This window comes from Odontesthes bonariensis, chromosome 22 (assembly GCF_027942865.1).
Source record: "Odontesthes bonariensis isolate fOdoBon6 chromosome 22, fOdoBon6.hap1, whole genome shotgun sequence".
Taxonomy (NCBI): Eukaryota; Metazoa; Chordata; class Actinopteri; order Atheriniformes; family Atherinopsidae; genus Odontesthes; species Odontesthes bonariensis.
This window is the reverse complement of record NC_134527.1, coordinates 6,862,802-6,880,977: the sequence shown is the minus strand read 5'-3', so window position 1 is coordinate 6,880,977 and position 18,176 is coordinate 6,862,802. Positions and strand designations below refer to the sequence as shown.

At 38.3% G+C, this 18,176-nt stretch overlaps 1 protein-coding gene across 1 annotated transcript in view; it reads left to right on the top strand.

Moving 5' to 3' along the window:
* LOC142373086 (putative flavin-containing monoamine oxidase A) overlaps positions 1 to 17,908 on the top strand; it is a 52,410-nt gene extending 34,502 nt beyond the window's left edge. The window contains exons 10-12 of the mRNA XM_075456154.1: positions 322 to 408; positions 3,583 to 3,683; positions 14,041 to 17,908. Coding sequence (XP_075312269.1) covers positions 322 to 408; positions 3,583 to 3,683; positions 14,041 to 14,389 — 537 coding nt within the window. The 3' untranslated portion in view covers positions 14,390 to 17,908. The remainder of the gene's footprint in view (positions 1 to 321; positions 409 to 3,582; positions 3,684 to 14,040) is intronic.
* The last annotated feature ends 268 nt before the right edge of the window (positions 17,909 to 18,176 follow it).

Below are 18,176 nucleotides of genomic sequence, written 5' to 3'. Positions count from 1 at the left end.
ACCATATTATTTGCACGTACCGTGAGAACGAAATCATGAAATGTTTGTGTTTATGTCTTTAATGCAGTTTTCATGGTGCTGTAAGGATTTAAGGGAATAAAGTTGCTGATCAACGTCATTCTGCTACCTGGTGGATTTTATTTAAAGAAACCTTGCGCATCAGTCGAGATTCTCAACCGTTTTAGTCCAAGGGCTGCTATTGCTACACCATGATATGCATTCATGACTCAGCAGTGTGCTTCTGAAGTTTTCAGTGGTGAATATTGAATATATGTGCATTGAAGATACTAAATTTGGACTGCCTGTTCTCACCGTTTGCAGGCTGGAGAAAGAAGAGAAGCCGTGCTTTCCAGTCTGGTCAAATATCTTGGTCCCGAGGCTGCATCTTTAATCCATTATGAAGAGAAAGTAAGTTCTTCAGTGGTAGAAGTGTTTTCTACTTCCATGTCTATGTGTGCAAAACTAAAATAAAGTAAAATATTTGAAAAATCATAGTGTGGTACAGCAGAAATAGCCCTCAACTGAAAACACTAAATACGTTGTTTGTTTGTACCCCTAAATAAGACACAATGGCGTCCTTTAATCTGTGACCCCATACAAGTAGCAGGAGGAAAATATGAGCATGTCTTTCTCAAATGATTCTTCAAGAAGAAGTGTGGGAAGTGTGCACAAGACCACCATATGTCAACTTTTTTTTTGGTTCTATATAACATGGCAGTCCTTTACTAAACACTTTAGCCACTTCCTGGTTGGGTTTTGGACAATAGCCTGAGTTGGTGATGGTTAGAAAACAATGGTTTGATTTAAAATACATTCTTTTTACAACGCACCAGTCACCTTCATGGACATCGTTTTGCTCTTTGTTTTAGTTGCTCGTAAACAAAACAACAGGTTATGGTTCGAGTTACTTGGTTAGGTTAAGACAAAAATACGAGCCTCGTTTTATGCCACTGTCTTCTTAGTGGAGGTCCATCCTTACACTTCACATGTAGTTGCTCTCATGATCAGCAGAGGTCCCATATTTTGTTAACATAACTATTGGTAGTTTCTGCCTCTAGTAACAAAAGACCCATAAGGTCAATTTTGGAAGGAGGACAAAACGCGAAAGGGGTCTAATTTAGCTAAATACGAGTTGTAAGCTGAGATGATCCAATTTCACTACATGACCTACTAGCCAATTTTCCAGATAGTTTGTTTCTGTCAATGCATGTAATTGAAAAAGGAGAGGATGTTGATGCATTTTGATGATATCTGCAGTGATTGATTTATTATTAAACTGGTAGAGCAGAAGAATCAGTTCACTGAGGCAGACTCAAGCACAGAAAATCTTTTTACATCAAAACATACGACCAAATGAAATAAGTCATGATAAATCCATCAAAGGGTGGTGGGGCCTCAAAATCTGAACTTTATGCACACACATGAGCCATCAATGTTGGCAATCATGTTGTGTCACATTTAAAACAGAGTAGCTATTTAGCTCCATTATGTGAAATGCAGCATGCATTGATAGAATGTGAAACACGGCATTAATCATGCAGAAATACGATTATGAGTCCTCAGCTGTTTTGTATACTCTGTGCTGTTGAAAGGCAATGGGAATTTATCTCAAAGAAACTCGAGGCAGCAACATTGAGTGACATCATGCTTTTACTTTATCTACTCAATATACTAAAACTAAAAAAAAAATCACAATTTTAAGGTACAGTAACTCAAAGCTGAGTGATGACAGAATACTGAATTAAGTCAAATTGGTAAAAGCTTTGGTTGGATTTAATGGTAGCCATTTTGTCTTTTCTTTTGTGCTAATTACTCATGTCCAGATTTATTTCAGGCGACAGATGAGGAAACCCACAAGTTTGAAACATGACTTTAATTTCTCCTCCTTATCTTATCTTGTCTGCTTAACAGGCTGAGGGGGTTTTAATTCCCTTCATCTCCATTAAAAAAGAAAAGTGCAGGTTGATGTTTGCGAATATTACCACAGAGCAATAGAATATTTACGAAGTAGAGATTTTCCCGTAGGTGGACTGCTTTGGAGGGGGATGGTTATGCTGTGAGGGGCAGGGGCTGGATCCTGAACAGTTCACACAGGTGGCATCCCCATATTAACATTCTATGGGTAAATGGGTTCAACAAGAACAAATCCACAAAAAAACTTCACTTCACGTTGATACAGAGTCCCTCCTTTTTCTCAGTAATGGAAAAAAACAGTGTTCACGTCTGTCACATCTGAGCAGAATTACTTTAAAGGAAACACTATGCGATGGTTGTTAAGATGTGCAGCAAAGTGCTTCAAACAAGTCTAGTTCAGGATTCTCAAAGCTAATGGCTAAATTAATCAGGTCATTACAGGGAATACTGAAGCAGAAGCCAACAACAGTTGCAATTAGAGTGCAAGCTTCTCTTTGGTGCCCCGTACTGTGTGGTCGGGTAACAAACGCTGCACTGCTGCATCACCTCTGAATGTTGATGTACCTAAAAAAAAAAAAAGAAGAAATTGCTAAACAGATCTGTCAATTTTTTTTTTGTTTGATCATAATAACAGATAAAGCAAGATATTATATGCATTTTCAACTCGAGGGAACTGGACAATAGCTTAAAAGTATTAGATTTTGCTAAGTGAAAGGGTACTTTGCTGCACTGGAGTTACAGACCTCATATTACGCCATGCATTAGCTCCTGCAGTGGGATCATCTGTCTCCCTCTCATCATCCGTTTCCTCATCATACTCAACTGCAGCCTTTCTGTGCTTGATTGATGCCCATCTTCCTCCCTCACACTCGTTTGGTCTCTTTCTTCTATTTCTCTGATATCTTCATCTCTACTGTCCTTCTCTGTGTCTCCTGCATACTTAATCCTTTTTATTATTACTATTTAATACCTCCTTCCCATCCAGTCAAAAAATAAAAGAAATTACATCTTCAAGACAATCACTTTAATCTTTGGTGTGCTTTGCAGGACAACTCCGACCCTAAGTAGTTATGATGTCTCTTTAAAATCTGTGTTTGATTGCTGCGTGGGAGTGTGCAGTAAATAAGTGTAGAGTAGTAAGACATGATATTTACACTTAATCCCATTGTGGCTACCAGTTTGAGAGTGCAGATTTGATGCAGTACTACTTTAAATGAATTTAATCTGTCTTTACAGTTCCTCGCCAATCAAAGAGACGGTCTACTTCCTAGCACTGTCTGAAAGTGCGTTTGTAAATCAAAGTTAGAAAAGGAAAGGAAAGCAAAAAATGACCCTCCGAATCTTAAAGTCTTTGGCCTCATTTTAGAATCATACTTAGAGCACACTACATTAATTTATTGCTGTTTTTGTTCCCTTTGTTCGGTTTCTGCATGGGACGAGGGATTGGCTCATAGACTTAAAATCTGTTGCTATCCTAAGATGGGCAAATTTTTGAAAAATTGCATTTTACGAATACAATTAAAATTAATTTGATTGAACTGGATTACAATAAATTGTACTGTATCTATTCGGACCTTTTATTCAACTTGTTTACTTTCTCGTTTTGCTTTTCTGTTCTGTGCCGTGAAATAATTCAGTCTTTTATCATCAGCCTATTTTGTTTTGAAGGACTGGGCGAAGGAGGACTACAGTGGTGGCTGCCCCGTCAATGTCATGGCACCGGGCCTGCTAACATATTACCATCCTAGCCTGAGAAAGCCCTGTGGCAGGTAATCATCCTGCTGCTGACAAACACACATCACACTTTCTCCTCCATCATCATCAAGTCCCTTTTACTCTGCCTTTTCACCAGAATTAATAGCCATGTAATGGGATGCAGTCCTGTATTTTGGTTGGTGTTAGACTTCAAAATCTTTCAAAATTTAAGAGTTTAGTTTTTTGAAAAGTGTTGGTTGAAGTGTAGATTAAATGCAAGGTATTTATTCTCTTTTTATACCACAGAAACAATATTTGTACCACTCTGTGCAGACGAGGCATTGCTCACTTGCACACAGTGCCTTCAGATCATTGACAGGAGTCATGGGAGGTATTATGCCTTTGAATGATACATAAAAGTCTAGTTATAAAGATTGGCAGGAGGTCATCAGGGTTTTTTTTCTTTTGGGAAAATGTCCTATAATCCATTTCTAATGGCCTGTTCAGAGATGCACAAAGAAGAACAGAAGCAAGCGAGAGGAGGGTAAGGGGATTCAGGTAATGCATCTCCATAATGACATTGAGTCTGTGGGGAGCAGAGAAAGCTTATTAGATAGCGTGACTCAAACAGCAGCAAGCGGATGGCAGCCCCTTATTCACATTCTTTTCTCATATATGAAATGGATCCCCGAAGACACGCTATGACCTTGACACACACATAAAAAAAAAAAAAGGCGGCATGTTTTTCAAACATACTGTGTTTAATTGCAGAACAAATTGACTGTAGATTGTGGGATTAGATTTAACATTCTTTGAATTCATTACTGACTACATTGTGGGTTTTATAATAAGCATAATTGTCTGAGCTGAACATTACGCTTGACTGGTCAACATGTGAGATGTCTACAGAGTGAGTAGAGAGAATGAGTAACCAATAGTGGTGTAACTGTTTATTTACGGTTCATTTCAGACGTCAAGCTTTGAGGTTCTCATCAGTATGCAACAGTGTGTGTTTTGATATACTTCTTATGAATTAGACTTGCATATATGTGCATATAATACATACCTAACTATTGAGGTACTGCTCTGCATCAGAACTACCCTTAGAATTAAGAGTACATCTGTATGTTCATACAATGAGGACGGTATCCACTCAGCCATGTCAGGATTAGCAACACTAGCCTTCATCTTGAAATACCATAAAGATTCCTTAGGAAGTCCTGTTCTGGCCTCAACAATGAACTTTCTGTGAGTTAAAATCTGTTCAATCTGAGTTTATATGCATGGCAAATTAACATATTGCTCACAGAATTAATCTTTTTTACTACTTTTTCTAGAATAAAAAGTGAACTCTCCATGGTGATGCAATATATTACATAAAGAGTTAGTTGTAACTCTAAACTAAGTTAATTTAAGATTAAACTTATTCCTGGTGTTAGGAGTTCAAATTTGATCCAACTCTTGTCTAAAACACTTGTTTAAGCTACATTTAAGCTTTCATCAGCAACAGGGTTCCTAGCTACATGCTTGGAATAATAAAGGGGTTGTTAGCTACTCATCAAATGCTCCTGAGTACCCACTAATCGAGCTCTCAAATATTATATGGCTGGGAATAGGAACACAAACTGTCATCTAAAGTTTTTACACTTGTTTGTCCAACTCCAGATTTTTAAGGGGAAGGTATTAGCTATGACAGTGTCGGCATGTTTATAGATTCTTCTGTCTCGTATAGTACAATGGCCGGTGTCTGTACCCAAACATCAAAAGTGTATTTGTCAACTCATATTTTGCAGCAAAGCTTTGAAAGAAATGATTATCACAAATAGTTCGTCCTGCTTTGCACAAAGTTGCAGTGCAGCACTTTCAATGCCAAGAACATCAGCCCTACTGGGTTACAGAATATGTTCAGGTCTATATGATGCATCAAACATTTAAGAAGCCCTTTTAAGGTCCCTTAAGTGGTCAACACATGTTTAGCAATGTGACATGAAGTAGATAAGAAATAAACATACATTTAATGGGATGAAGCGGCACTAGCTGCAAAATAGTTGCACAGATATCTTCCACAGATCCTCAACGAAAAACGACTCATTCCATCCTTAGAATTAGATTAGATTCAACTTTATTGTCATTGCACAGAGTACAGGTACTGAGACAACGAAATGCAGTTTAGCATCTAACCAGAAGTGCAAAAAAAAGCAGTTAAAGTGCAGAGTATGTGCATATGTAAAGTGTAGCAGTGAATAAATGCAAGCAGTTAAAGTGCAGAGTATGTGCATGTAAAGTGAGGTGGTGAATAAATACAAATGTAGATGAAAAGGTAGATTGGAATAATTACAATGAGTTACACAGTGAGGTATTATGGAGTAAATGGATTAAATAAAATAAATGGAAAAAGATAAATACAATACGAGTGAATACACTATAGTGGGAAAATGCAGTACTAACAGAATCCAAGAATTTGAATGAAAGGACCCTTAATCACACATACAATGAGATTTTTATTTGACAACACAAAGCCAAGAGCAAATCATCTGTTTATACAAGGACAACCCAATTATTGCAATTTAGCACCATTCTTTCAGGGGTGTCACAGAAAGAAAATAAAGAAAGAGAGGACAGACGAGACTAAAATAGAGATGTTTGGCCAGAATTCACACCAATACATTTGGGAAAAAAAGCACAGCAGCACAAACCCCTCGTATCAACTGTCAAGCACGGAGGTGGAAGGCTGATGATTTGAGCTTGTTTTGTAGCCTCAGGACCTGGACACCTTGCAGTCATTAAGTCAGCCATGAACTCCCATGAAGTCCAGTGTGAGGTCTTGGTCTGACAGCCACAGCTTGGATGAAATTGGGTCAGCTAACAATGTGCCCAAGCACTGCAGCACATTTCTAACAGAAATGTTTTCATCTTTTGGATTCTTTTTCAGTTAAAGTCCAGACAGTCGGGTTCACTTATTTATAATTAATGAAAAAAACAGAATGGAGGAGACTTAAGCAGCCTTGAGTTTCTCTGTCGTTGCTACAATTCTTCCTTTCACACAGCTTATATTCGTCATTAGTTGAATAGAAAAAAAAATATTAAAGTCTCTTTTTGTGCTCAATGGCATGATGTGGAACCTTAAAAAAAATAAAATTTTAAAAAAAAGTATTTAGTCCATCAGCTAGTATATGATTTGAGCCGGCCTACTTAGAAATGTAATGAAAGTGAATAAAGCGGGGCAGTTTGATTATAGCGAAGGGCAGAACAATGTTCCACTAGCCCAGAGGGAGTCTTCAATTGCCCTTCCTGGTTTCACTGACTGACTTCAATCCCATAGCAGTACACTCTCCTTTAGTTTTTTATGAAAACAACATTGAATAATTGATTAAATGAATTTCACATTTTGGCTGTTAAAGTACTAAGAGGACAATTAAACCAATGACACACCAATATTATACTTGGATATCATTGCTGGCGTAAAATGATTCAATACTGCATGTCTGTTAAGGACAAAAGTATGTTAACTTTTACTCTGAATTGTTTTACAATGTAAAAGATGTCAAAATAATGCACAGAGGACATTTAAACTATGAAATAACCCATATGGAAACATGGCATGTGTTAAAAAACATGTTTCATGTTTTGCATTCCTTAAAGTAGGCACCTTGTGCTTTGATTGCAAACTCACCTCGGAATCCTTTTCAATGAAAAGGTGTGCCGTGTTCCTTCGTTGAACTTTGTTTCTGAGAACATGCGTTCAGTAGCTGTAGTGATTCATTTTATGTCAAGTACAGGTCAACTTAGGAAAAGAAAATACAGCAGTTTTCACACACTCATGAGATGTTCCGGAGCAGTGGCATGTGAGTAGGGCTGAGGAATTTTATCAATACTGCGATATATATCGATATTTTGTTTCCCGATAAAGTATTGATTTTTCGGCCATGAGTATCGATTTTAAATTTTTTTAAAATTTTTTTAAAATTTATTTATTTGTTTTAAAGCAAACTTTATTGAAAAGTCAGACGTTCCAATTAGTGAAAACACAGAACATTAATATAATACAATACAATGCCAGGGGGTCACATTCTACAAAATGGTGATAAACTAGTTCTTAAAAATGTTATATAAAGTGCATAGCTCTCAAGTTTGTTTCTGTTTGTCTGGCGGTGTTGTCCTTCCGCTTCAAGGGACGGACCACCAGTCCAATCAGCGACGATTCATGTCAAATCCTACTGTCCCTTTTTTTCAGAAAATGATGTAAGTCTATCGACTCGTATCGAATCGTTGGCTGAATATTGTGTATCGTATCGTATCGTATCGTGAGATTCGTGTATTGCTACAGCCCAACATGTGAGGATGTAAATGTTTGCAACATTCACTCCGGACTTTTGTGAAGACTTTCCACCCAGAGTTTTTGTAAAATCTTCGAAACATCAGTAGGTGAGACGGTGTATGAACATGTGAGGAAACGTCCCGGAGCATTTAATGCTGGTGTGCGAGGGCGGGAGTGTGCGTGTGCTTGTTCGTTAGCCTTATCTGCTCTCCTGTATGGTGTTTTCATCTTGCTCTCAGCTATAATGGATATGCAGAGATACACGCAGCACTCGCCTAAACACATCTGCTGTTCTCAACATCTTGTAAAAAAAACACAGCAATTTCCATACTGTAATTTCTGCATCATGTATTGCCTCCTGTGCTCTCCTCGACAACTCTCCCTGGGAGAGTACATCTCCAGCACAAAGCGTCCTGCTCTGTGTGAACAGCAACTGCAGTAAAAACGGGTACAAATTATTTGCAGTATCTCCTGAAAATGAACATTTTCATGTGTAAAAATGGCATAAAAGATATTATGGCCCCTCAGTTAAGAAAATTGCAACAACTTTGAATGTGTCTTTAAGTGAAGTTGCTAAAACAAATAGTATGACTGAAATGGCTCTCCAGAGGACAGGAAGACCGAGTCTCACTCCACTGCAGAGTTTTATGAAAACTACAGCACCTCAGACTAGAATCGAGTACTTTACATGGTTCAAGTGGCAGACACATCTCAACATGAGCGGTTCAGTTCAGCGTGGGCCAGAAAACTCCAAGAATACACATTCAATCTGTGGAGATATGTACTGAACTGCTTTCATCTGGATTGGCTGGCTGGATGACAGAAACCAACCAGACCAGACCATGTTGCGACCAAACATTTATAAAAAAAACAGAGAGTTAAATCTGCCGAGATCAAGAGAGAACTATGGAAAGCTGAGCTCCAACATGGACGTAAGTCGAATTAGCGGTGAGCTTTTAAACAGTTTTTACAGCTACGTTTTTTTCATTTAATGTGACATAATAGTGTGACTCCATGGTGGCTTATTGGCTGTGGAAAACCCAACCTTTGCTGGTTTTTAAGAGTCAAATAGCTGTAGCACCAGCTCAGAACCAGCGATGGAAATGTTTTTGTTGAAAACTGATATCAGTTAGGTGGAGGAATCAAATAAGACCATTTTACAGACTTTAAGACTAAATCTTTTTTGTTTGTATTGTTTGCTTTCCTCACATTCTTATGGAAAGCCATGCAAGTGACGTCAACTTCAAATGAACAACCTTTCCATTCAGGGGAAATTTGTCTGAAATGCATATTCTTCGCATACCCAAAGTAAACTGAACTTTTCTAGAATCACATGTAGTAAATGGATGAATTTTGGTCTCTTTTTGAAAGGTTACACTTAACATTTTTCCCAAATAGTCAGAATCCCTCCAACTTTTACTGGGACAGAGTTTGAACACGATGAAAATTTACTTCTTATTTCCATCCCATCTTCTGTCCAAGTTAGAATTTGCGGGCTTTGCACATTTTATTGATTTTCCAGCAATTGAGTCACATAATTTACATAGATTATTATTATTTTTTTTATATTAAAGACATCCGTCGGTATGCGGTGGGTTTTGAGATTCACTGAACTATCGGTCCACAAAGTTGGCAGGCACCAAGTTCTTGGTTTGCGCTTTCTGTGCGATAGCTGAGATTATTCTGCGCATTTGGATACACAACACATGGGGTATCAGGTTATAAGAAGCGCTTTAAAAGGCGATTATAAGTAGATATAGCAATAGAAGACATTTATATTCCAGACTAATCAGGGTTAAAGAGAAGAAGCGAAAGATGTCGGCTACATGAAGATGTGGCAGCAATTTGCGGGAAAATGTTGAAGATCTGTTTTTTTGTTTTTTTTTTTGCTAAAAGTCTAACTGAACTAGATAGTCAGGACCCCTGTTAATAAAAAAAAAAAAAAAAAAAAACATTTTGGTCCGTAAAATATAAATCAGTGGTTTACCAGGAACTTTTTGAGCGAGTCGCCTCCATTTTATCCCGGAGATCTATACAGCCATAAAGTTATCCCAGCTGTAAGAAGATCAGTTTTAGTAAACTCTTCTGGTATGCTCACTGGCTTAAATTGGACACCAATCAGTTTGAAGATGGTCTTTTTCATGTGACAAGCTCTCAGTCTTCTCATCTTAATGCTGCAGCTCATTATATTGTTTCCCAACCTTTTGTTACGCATGCTGCCATGGTTGGGTTTACTGATTTCTTTCTTCTCCACTGCTACTTGTAAATGTTTTTTCGTACGTGCTGGATGCATGTTTTTCACTTTGTATTGTCATGTGTATATCTTTTGTTTTCAGTGATATGAATGAATCTATTACAAATCACCCGAATACTAGTGCATAATAAAGAAAGTTCCCATATGACATCAGGTAACCTCCATCGGGTAATGATTTAGACTTTAATTTGCAGTCCACCTCTCAGCTGAGGCGGGTAAAGTGAATGTCAACACCAAGCTTGTTGACATCTCAGTCAGGCTTCAAGGCATTATAGATTCTAGTGATGAAGTTTGTTATTAGGCATTTCATAAAATGAACACGCTTCCCAACATTCTCACAACAGCTTTGGGACACGCTGACCTTTCGTTTACCCGGTTACTCTGGTGTCGTATTCATCTGAAGCCTGTTCCTTATAGCTCGCATTTATGGGGTTGGTTAATGCATCCTGCTTTACTACACTGGAGCACGCTGTATTTGGTATCTAGAGGAAACCTGTTTGCTGCTCACATTCCCAACTCCTTGTTCAGAAAACACATCAAGGATGCTGGCCAGTGCACAGGTGCTAAGGGGGGAGCCTTTCTCCATTACTGTGATTGGTGGACAGAGGTGGGAGCTGGTGTAATTTCAGAGAAACCTAGAGGCTAGAGTGATGTGAATACATAACATATGTCTGGACATGTAGACACACCATCCTTTGAATAATGCTCCACAAGAATGTCCTGTTGTTAGCAGCACAGAGATGTGATTCCAAGAACGATGGGTTGTATGTTTTGAACCATTATTCTCTGAAAACATCTAACACATATTGCATTAATTACACATTATTGAGTTGCTATGCACAACAAGCTGCAGCTGATCACAGGGTAGCCATCATGTACAGTTCCAGCATCTCAACTCTGAATCACACCAATCAGTGCTTACCGAGTGTGGAAGCCTATTGGCTGTTGCAGAGTTGAGTTTATTCTTTAAAAAAAAAAGAGAGAATTATATAAGAATGATAAGAATAAGCAGCCATGTCTACGTGTCTAACATACATATGGGCATTGCTGGGAGTGTGGAAATGCAGACCTGAATGATTTCTGATTAGCGTTCTATCCCAAGAGCGCAGAAAGAAGCTTAATAGGTATGCAGTAAATGATAAAAGTGTGGAGTCTTTTTTTGCATACAACCTCTCTCGCTGTTTTCCTCACTTATGCACAGTTTGTGCACTGGCAGTGCATGCAGCACATGTTTTGGGTTGCATACAGTTGTCTACAGAGTGATCCAGCTGGACCCATACAGGCACGGCAGATGATAAAATTTATGCCACGTGGATCCAGCAGAATGCCAGCTGCCAGGCTGACCCGGAGATCACGAATTGTCTCAAATTCATTGTCTCCTCCCGCTCTGGGATCAGCAGCTGCCAGCTTTTTTTTCCCCCCACAGTTATTTTCATTTGACTTGATTGCAAGACCTCATACAACACAGAGCAGTCTCATAAAGTCAGTACTAACGAAGCTGAAATCTTACCGATGATAAAGTCTGGCAGTCTACCAAGTCCGACTAAAGCAGTATATTAAAGTCTGTTGTGCATGAAGTGGACTAATGTTGTCACTCGACCTGGAAAAAAGGGGGATGAATGGCAGCATTTTTCTGTAGTGAACAACCCATGCAGGGCTGAAAAGGCTTAACCTAATTTGTTGAACATGGAGATGCAAGACATGGATCCCCTAAGCCAACACAAACTTGCTGAAGGGTGAATTTAAAATGGTATCAGGCAGGAAATCTTATCGCTGAACACCATCACATGTGTACTCTGTAAAGTCGATAATGCAAATGTGTGTTGATAGATTGAGACAGCATTTATACAGACCTGGTACAAAAATGAGCACCGCTGAATTTAAAGGAAACTATAGGGCATAAATAAATGTGAATGAATCAATTTTGTATGGTCGCAATATGTTAGTAACATACCCTCTGTCAAAAGACAAATACAATAATGCACAATAGTGAAACAATGTAATATAAATTCAAAATATATGCATATGCCCATGTGCCTAATATTTGTTTGAATATTATTACACAACCTTTGGCAACATTAACAACCTCTCTTGTAGCAATCTAAAAGATTATTGAACCAGTCCGCTGGTAGTTTCTGCCATTACTTTACATTCAAGCTCAAAGATTCGAGTTCACTGAGTGGGATTTAAAGTGATACTCCGGAGTAGATTCAACCTGGGGTCATTTGAACCGTGACATCCAGCCAAGTAGCCCACCCGCAGTTTTTCCGATATTGGCTGAATATCAGCTGAGTTACTGAGTTATCCCGAATAGCTTCATACAAGCGCTGACGGACCCTGGCAGTATCTCCAAAATTACCGCACTAAAATCACATGCCATGACACCAAACTTCTACAGTAGTACAAATATGGTCTGTACTCACAAAACGATGCATTTGGAAGTTTGAAAATAGTCCAGGAGTTTATTATTATCAACACAAGCCTGATAGCTTTTCTGCTGCTAAAGCTGCGTCGACGTCACTTCAGGGAGCTGGGAGCTTCAAAGTAAGATGAGGGTTGATCTACTACTGTAGACAACAAAGTAAATGCTATATTCTACATGTTTTTTTTATGAATTTTTATGTTGTAGAGTTGTGAAATTATTTTATCAATGGAGAAATTGAGCAGCCTTGCTTTGTTGTCTACAGTAGTAGATCAACCCTCATCTTACTTTGAAGCTCCCAGCTCCCAGAAGTGACGTCGACGCAGCTTTAGCAGCAGAGAAGCTATCAGGCTTGTGTTGATAATAATAAACTCCTGGACTATTTTCAAACTTCCAAATGCATCGTTTTGTGAGTACAGACCATATTTGTACTACTGTAGAAGTTTGGTGTCATGGCATGTGATTTTAGTGTGGTAATTTTGGAGATACTGCCAGGATCCATTAACCCTTGTACGAAGCTATTCGGGATAACTCAGTAACTCAGCTGATGTTCAGCCAATATCGAAAAAACTGCGGGTGGGCTACTTGGCTGGATATCACGGTTCAAATGACCCCAGGTTGAATCTACTCCAGAGTATCACTTTTAGTCTGGACTCGTTTGACAGTTTAGAAAAGTCCAACTTTTCAAATGAAGCCATTATTTTGTGCTGCTGGCTGTTTGCTTTAGGTTGTTGTCCTGTTAAAACCCTTTTTTTTTTTTTTTTTTTTTAAATGTCTCGGTGATCTCCAGATATATATTTTTTTCCTCACGTGCAGGCCCACAGTATGACAGTACCTCCACCGTGTCTTGGTGTTGGTAGGTTATTTATTTTTTATTTTTTGGGCTTACATTTTTTTAACAATAAAATGACTGATCTATTCACTAAAAATCTCTTCTTTAATAGGACAATCAATTCATTTGGCCTTTCAGATGCCTTTATAAAGCTGTTTTATGCTTCGCCCACGTGAAAAAGAAACAGGAAACAATTAGCCCCTTTATTTATATGAAAAAACTATTATTCATTGCTGACATCCTGTCACGTGATCAATGGAAAGTATAGGAGATTTTATTTTTATTTATGAAAAACTGATTTAAATCCGAGAGAGTGCCAAGAATTTAGCCTCGTGTAATTTATGACTGCATTTGTATTTCACTACATACAGTAAAATGTTTTTGTGTTGTTCCTGATTAAGGTTTGATACATTGTCACATGTTTTCACACAAAATTGGTACATTTGAATTTATTTCTAAAGATATAGTAAATTCTTAACTTACAATTCAGGGATACCAATGCATCTGACTGTAAAGATGCTGGTCTGTATGTGAAGGCAAAGACAAAAGCAACTTTAATCCTAGTGTGTGGCTTTGTGTGACAATTTTTTTTTCTGGATTTACAGGATCCACTGGGCAGGCACAGAGACAGCCACCCAGTGGTGTGGCTACATGAGCGGCGCAGTACAAGCTGGTCAGCGAGCAGCTCTGGAAGTACTGGCTGAAGTCTGCCACATGGCTCTGACTGTGGAGGATCAGGAGGCTCTGCAGCACAGTCAAACTGTTGAGAGCCCTGCAAAGCATACACCCTCATCCAAACTCATGTTCCTGTTCACAAGAAAATCTGTGCTTTTAGCAATGCTGACAACAAGTGCTGTTCTACTCCTGGTTCAGCGTCAAAATACATTGATGACAATCAAAACTTACTTGACAAACACTTTCTCGACAAGCAAGCTTGATATACTTAAACTGTAACAAAAACCTATAAAAGAGTTATATCAAATCAAATCGAAGTACTTTATTAATCCCGCAACTGGAAATTCTTTTGATGCAGCAGCAAACAGTAAGCACACATAAACCAAGTTATACTATAGCGACAAAAATATAGAATAAAATGAAGAGATACATCATAAAATTAATAAAAATAAATATGTATTCACAGAATTAAGTAATTATGACTATGAAACTAAACCGATATGATTGGTGCAAACCAATATGAAACTGTGCAAATCAATAATAAACATCTTAATGAATGTGCAAACTGTGTCATCTGTGGCCCAAAGGAGTCGTAAAGTTTAAATGTAATAGTTGTAAAATGTAAAGGAAAACAGAATTCAATGATTTGCAAATCTCATAAACCCACATGCTTTCACAATGGAGCGGAAAAAAAAAAAAAAGATCAAATCTTAAAAGTGAGACATTTTGTTATTTCATGAAAAATATTTGCTTAAAGGTAGGGTAGGAGATCCTGGATTTTGAGTCCAGCGAAGCTGCATTTTGAAAATACAGTACACAGGTCAAAAGTCCCAACCCTTTTCTTCACTTTCCCCCCGAAGCCACTCCTCTATAGTACATGAACGCGCACGAGCACGAAGGTGCACGAGCGCTGTTCTGACAGCAAGCATCGATCGTTGCCGTATTTAGTATTTAGTATATGCTAACTATACGTTTAATAATGCTAGGTGCTAGCCAAGCTGGCTCTAGTTTAGCTTCCTGCCAAGCTTCTGGACGCGTAATTCGTTCACGGAGCAGGGTACGGGCACAGGGGGAAGGAGGGGGAGGGAGGAGCAGATTGCAGTTTGATAGACGGCATCAGAATCCAATCATTGTTAACGGTCCATTCAGTATGATTGGATAGTGTTTTTCCTAGATTGTACTAAAAACTTTTCATTTTTGTGTCAAAACTTTTAATTAATTGGTTGCAATGGGGGTGTGAAGAGTATTTCAAGCAATATGTAAAAAGATGCTCCAGAAAAAGAACCCCTACCCCACCTTTAACTTGAATTTGATAGCAGCAAAAAAATGTAAATGGTGAAATGTCTGGACTGCAGGCAGGTCAGTCCAGCAGCCAAATTTGTGTTCTCTGAAGTCATGCTGGTATAATAGATGGCGTAGATGAATTTTGCTGAAATATGCAAGACCTTCCCTGAAAAAGATGTAATCTGGATTGGAGCATATGTAACTCTAAAGCCTGTAGATACCTTTTAGTATTAATGGGGCCTTTTTAGACGTACAAGTTGTCAGTTCTATACGCACTGATGCACCCTCATTTCAGGGATGCAGGTTTTTGAGCTGACTGCTGATAACAAACCAGATGGTCCCTCTCCTCTCTACATATAATGATTTCTGGATGTGTTTCCATGACAGAATCATGTCTTTGTTTGATCACATGGATCCATGATTAATCCGTTATTGATTTTGAGCCATATTTCTTGCAGAGAGATTCTCCAAATCTTTTTATAGTGTTTTGTACAGTAGATGATGGAATATTTAAAGTCTTCACAATTTTAAATTGAGGAACATGATTGTAAATTTGCTCGACAATTTGCCACAACTTGTCCAGAGTGCTGAACCTCTGCCCATCTTTGCTTCAGAAAAACTCTGCCTCTCTAAGGTGCTCTTTTTAAACTCACTCATGTTACTAACCTGATCACAGTTTTGCTAATTGCTTGTAACATGTTCCTCAAGCTGTTTCTTCTGAGTTCCTCTTACCTTTCCAACTTTTCCGAGGTGATCATACATTTTTCATGAAACAGTAAAATGTCTCACTTTCACAATTTGACACATTTTCACATATCGGTTTATGAGGCATGTAAATCATTGTATTCCCATCTGTAATTGAGGGTGTAAACCAGTTCAATCAGTTATAGGAATTCCTGAAATGATTAAATTTTTTTGTCATGAATAATACAAATATCACGTATTAGCTCTTTGTTTTTTTGGCAGTTTTCACTTTGTGTTTGAAAGCTCAAGGCTTTATAGCAATCAAGTTGTGTTTTAACAGTTTGCCAGAGAAAAAAAATCGAGCTTCTATAATCTGTGCCTCGCACTGTTTCCTAAATTGCCATAAAACCTGCGTAAAAAGCTTTGAGCAGAGGTACAACCACATTTGTGCACCCACAAAGCCACAACCAGATATTTGAATGAGTCTAAGATGGATTAACCGGTCACACAATAACATACCAGATTAAGTGATCGAATCTATATCAATAAATTTCAGTTGATTCAAAGGACTTTTGTTGGCCCTAGTGTCTCCTACAGATAGGATCTCAAAAGCTCACTAATCTCTGGATGTCTACAACTCCACTGGTGCCATGCCTTGCTATTTGTTATCACCAGCTTGCACTGGATCAACTGCTTGTTCTCCCTGGTTTCTCCCTAAGCCAGTCCAGACTAAAACATGGCCAACAAGCCAATATCTGAAAACTTGCTTGAATTTTTTGAAACATTTGAGTAATAGCTCTCTTGCAGATCATAGTTAAATGTAACATACAAAAATGGAATGCATCTCTTTTTCTAACAAGTCCCTACTAAGAGGGAGAGTAGAGTCGACTGATGTGCTATTTAGGGACTTCACAGCTCTGTTCAGAGGTTCCCACATATCAGTGCAAGCTCAAGGCACACATGTAGTTAATGTACCATATGGGAGACTGGCAGCTTGCCTTTTCAGTTGCTATTTTTTCATCACCCAGTGCGATCCACTTCTAGTGTCAATGACGAACACATGAGCAGTGTGAAATAGTGAGCATTTAAGAGAAAAACTCGGCCAAATTACTGTGCGCATGGATTGTAACAGAAGCATGACATGAACCTTGCTTAAGGTTCTGAAAGCCAGACTCGGTATGCACCATACGTATGTAAGGATAAACGGTAAAAGGGTAGAGGGGAATGTAGATACCATTTTCTGAGAGATACAAAAGCTGAGGTCAGTACAGTTGACCACAATTAAATCGATGACTTCTGACTTCTCGCAAACAAACTATTTTTTAGGCTTTATGTTTTTGTTCATTTCACTGTGCAAAGAAGCACGCTGATATAGATGCCATAGCCCCGAGTCATGAAACCAAAGGAAAGATATGTGATTCATATAAAATCCGGAACAAAGATTGTTTTGTTGATATGCTGATGCTAAGAAGATTAGGAATGAAATGCAATAATGAATTTTTCAGGCCACGAAAGTTTCAAAGCCCAAAGTACAGTACAGGAGTTAAAAACAGAAAAGACAGTTTAGCATTTTCTGTTATGAAACTGTACTCTGCACAGTGGGCTTTCTGTTTATGTGCCCGTTTCTTTTTGTCCCAAAAAATATCCACAGAAAAGCCTCTAAGTAATGTTGTTAAAGTTACCGAGGCCTCTGTAAAGACCTGCACTTGTGTTAGTGTTTGCCTTCAGGCCATAACACCAAGTTTAAAGAATTTGCTGTGCAATCAGTGTTTGTGACCATAAACAACTCTTTTTCAGAGAAATAAACCAGAGCCCATTTCTCTAACCAGATTTTCTTGCTGTTGTGCTATCCTTGAGTTCTGATTTATATCTGGGAATACGGGTGTTTTCTAAGAAGAGTAAAATTATATAATCTTTTAACACTTGACAAAATATTGCCTCTTAAAAACCTCTTGTATAGATTATGTCAGAAATTAACTCTTGCCGTTAAGATTTTGGCTGTGGCTTCACATTGTCCACTTGTTCAGTCATCTACTATTTAGTAGACTCTTTTGGGAATTTGGGCAGGCAGCTGTATCCATATTTCAAATACTACTTG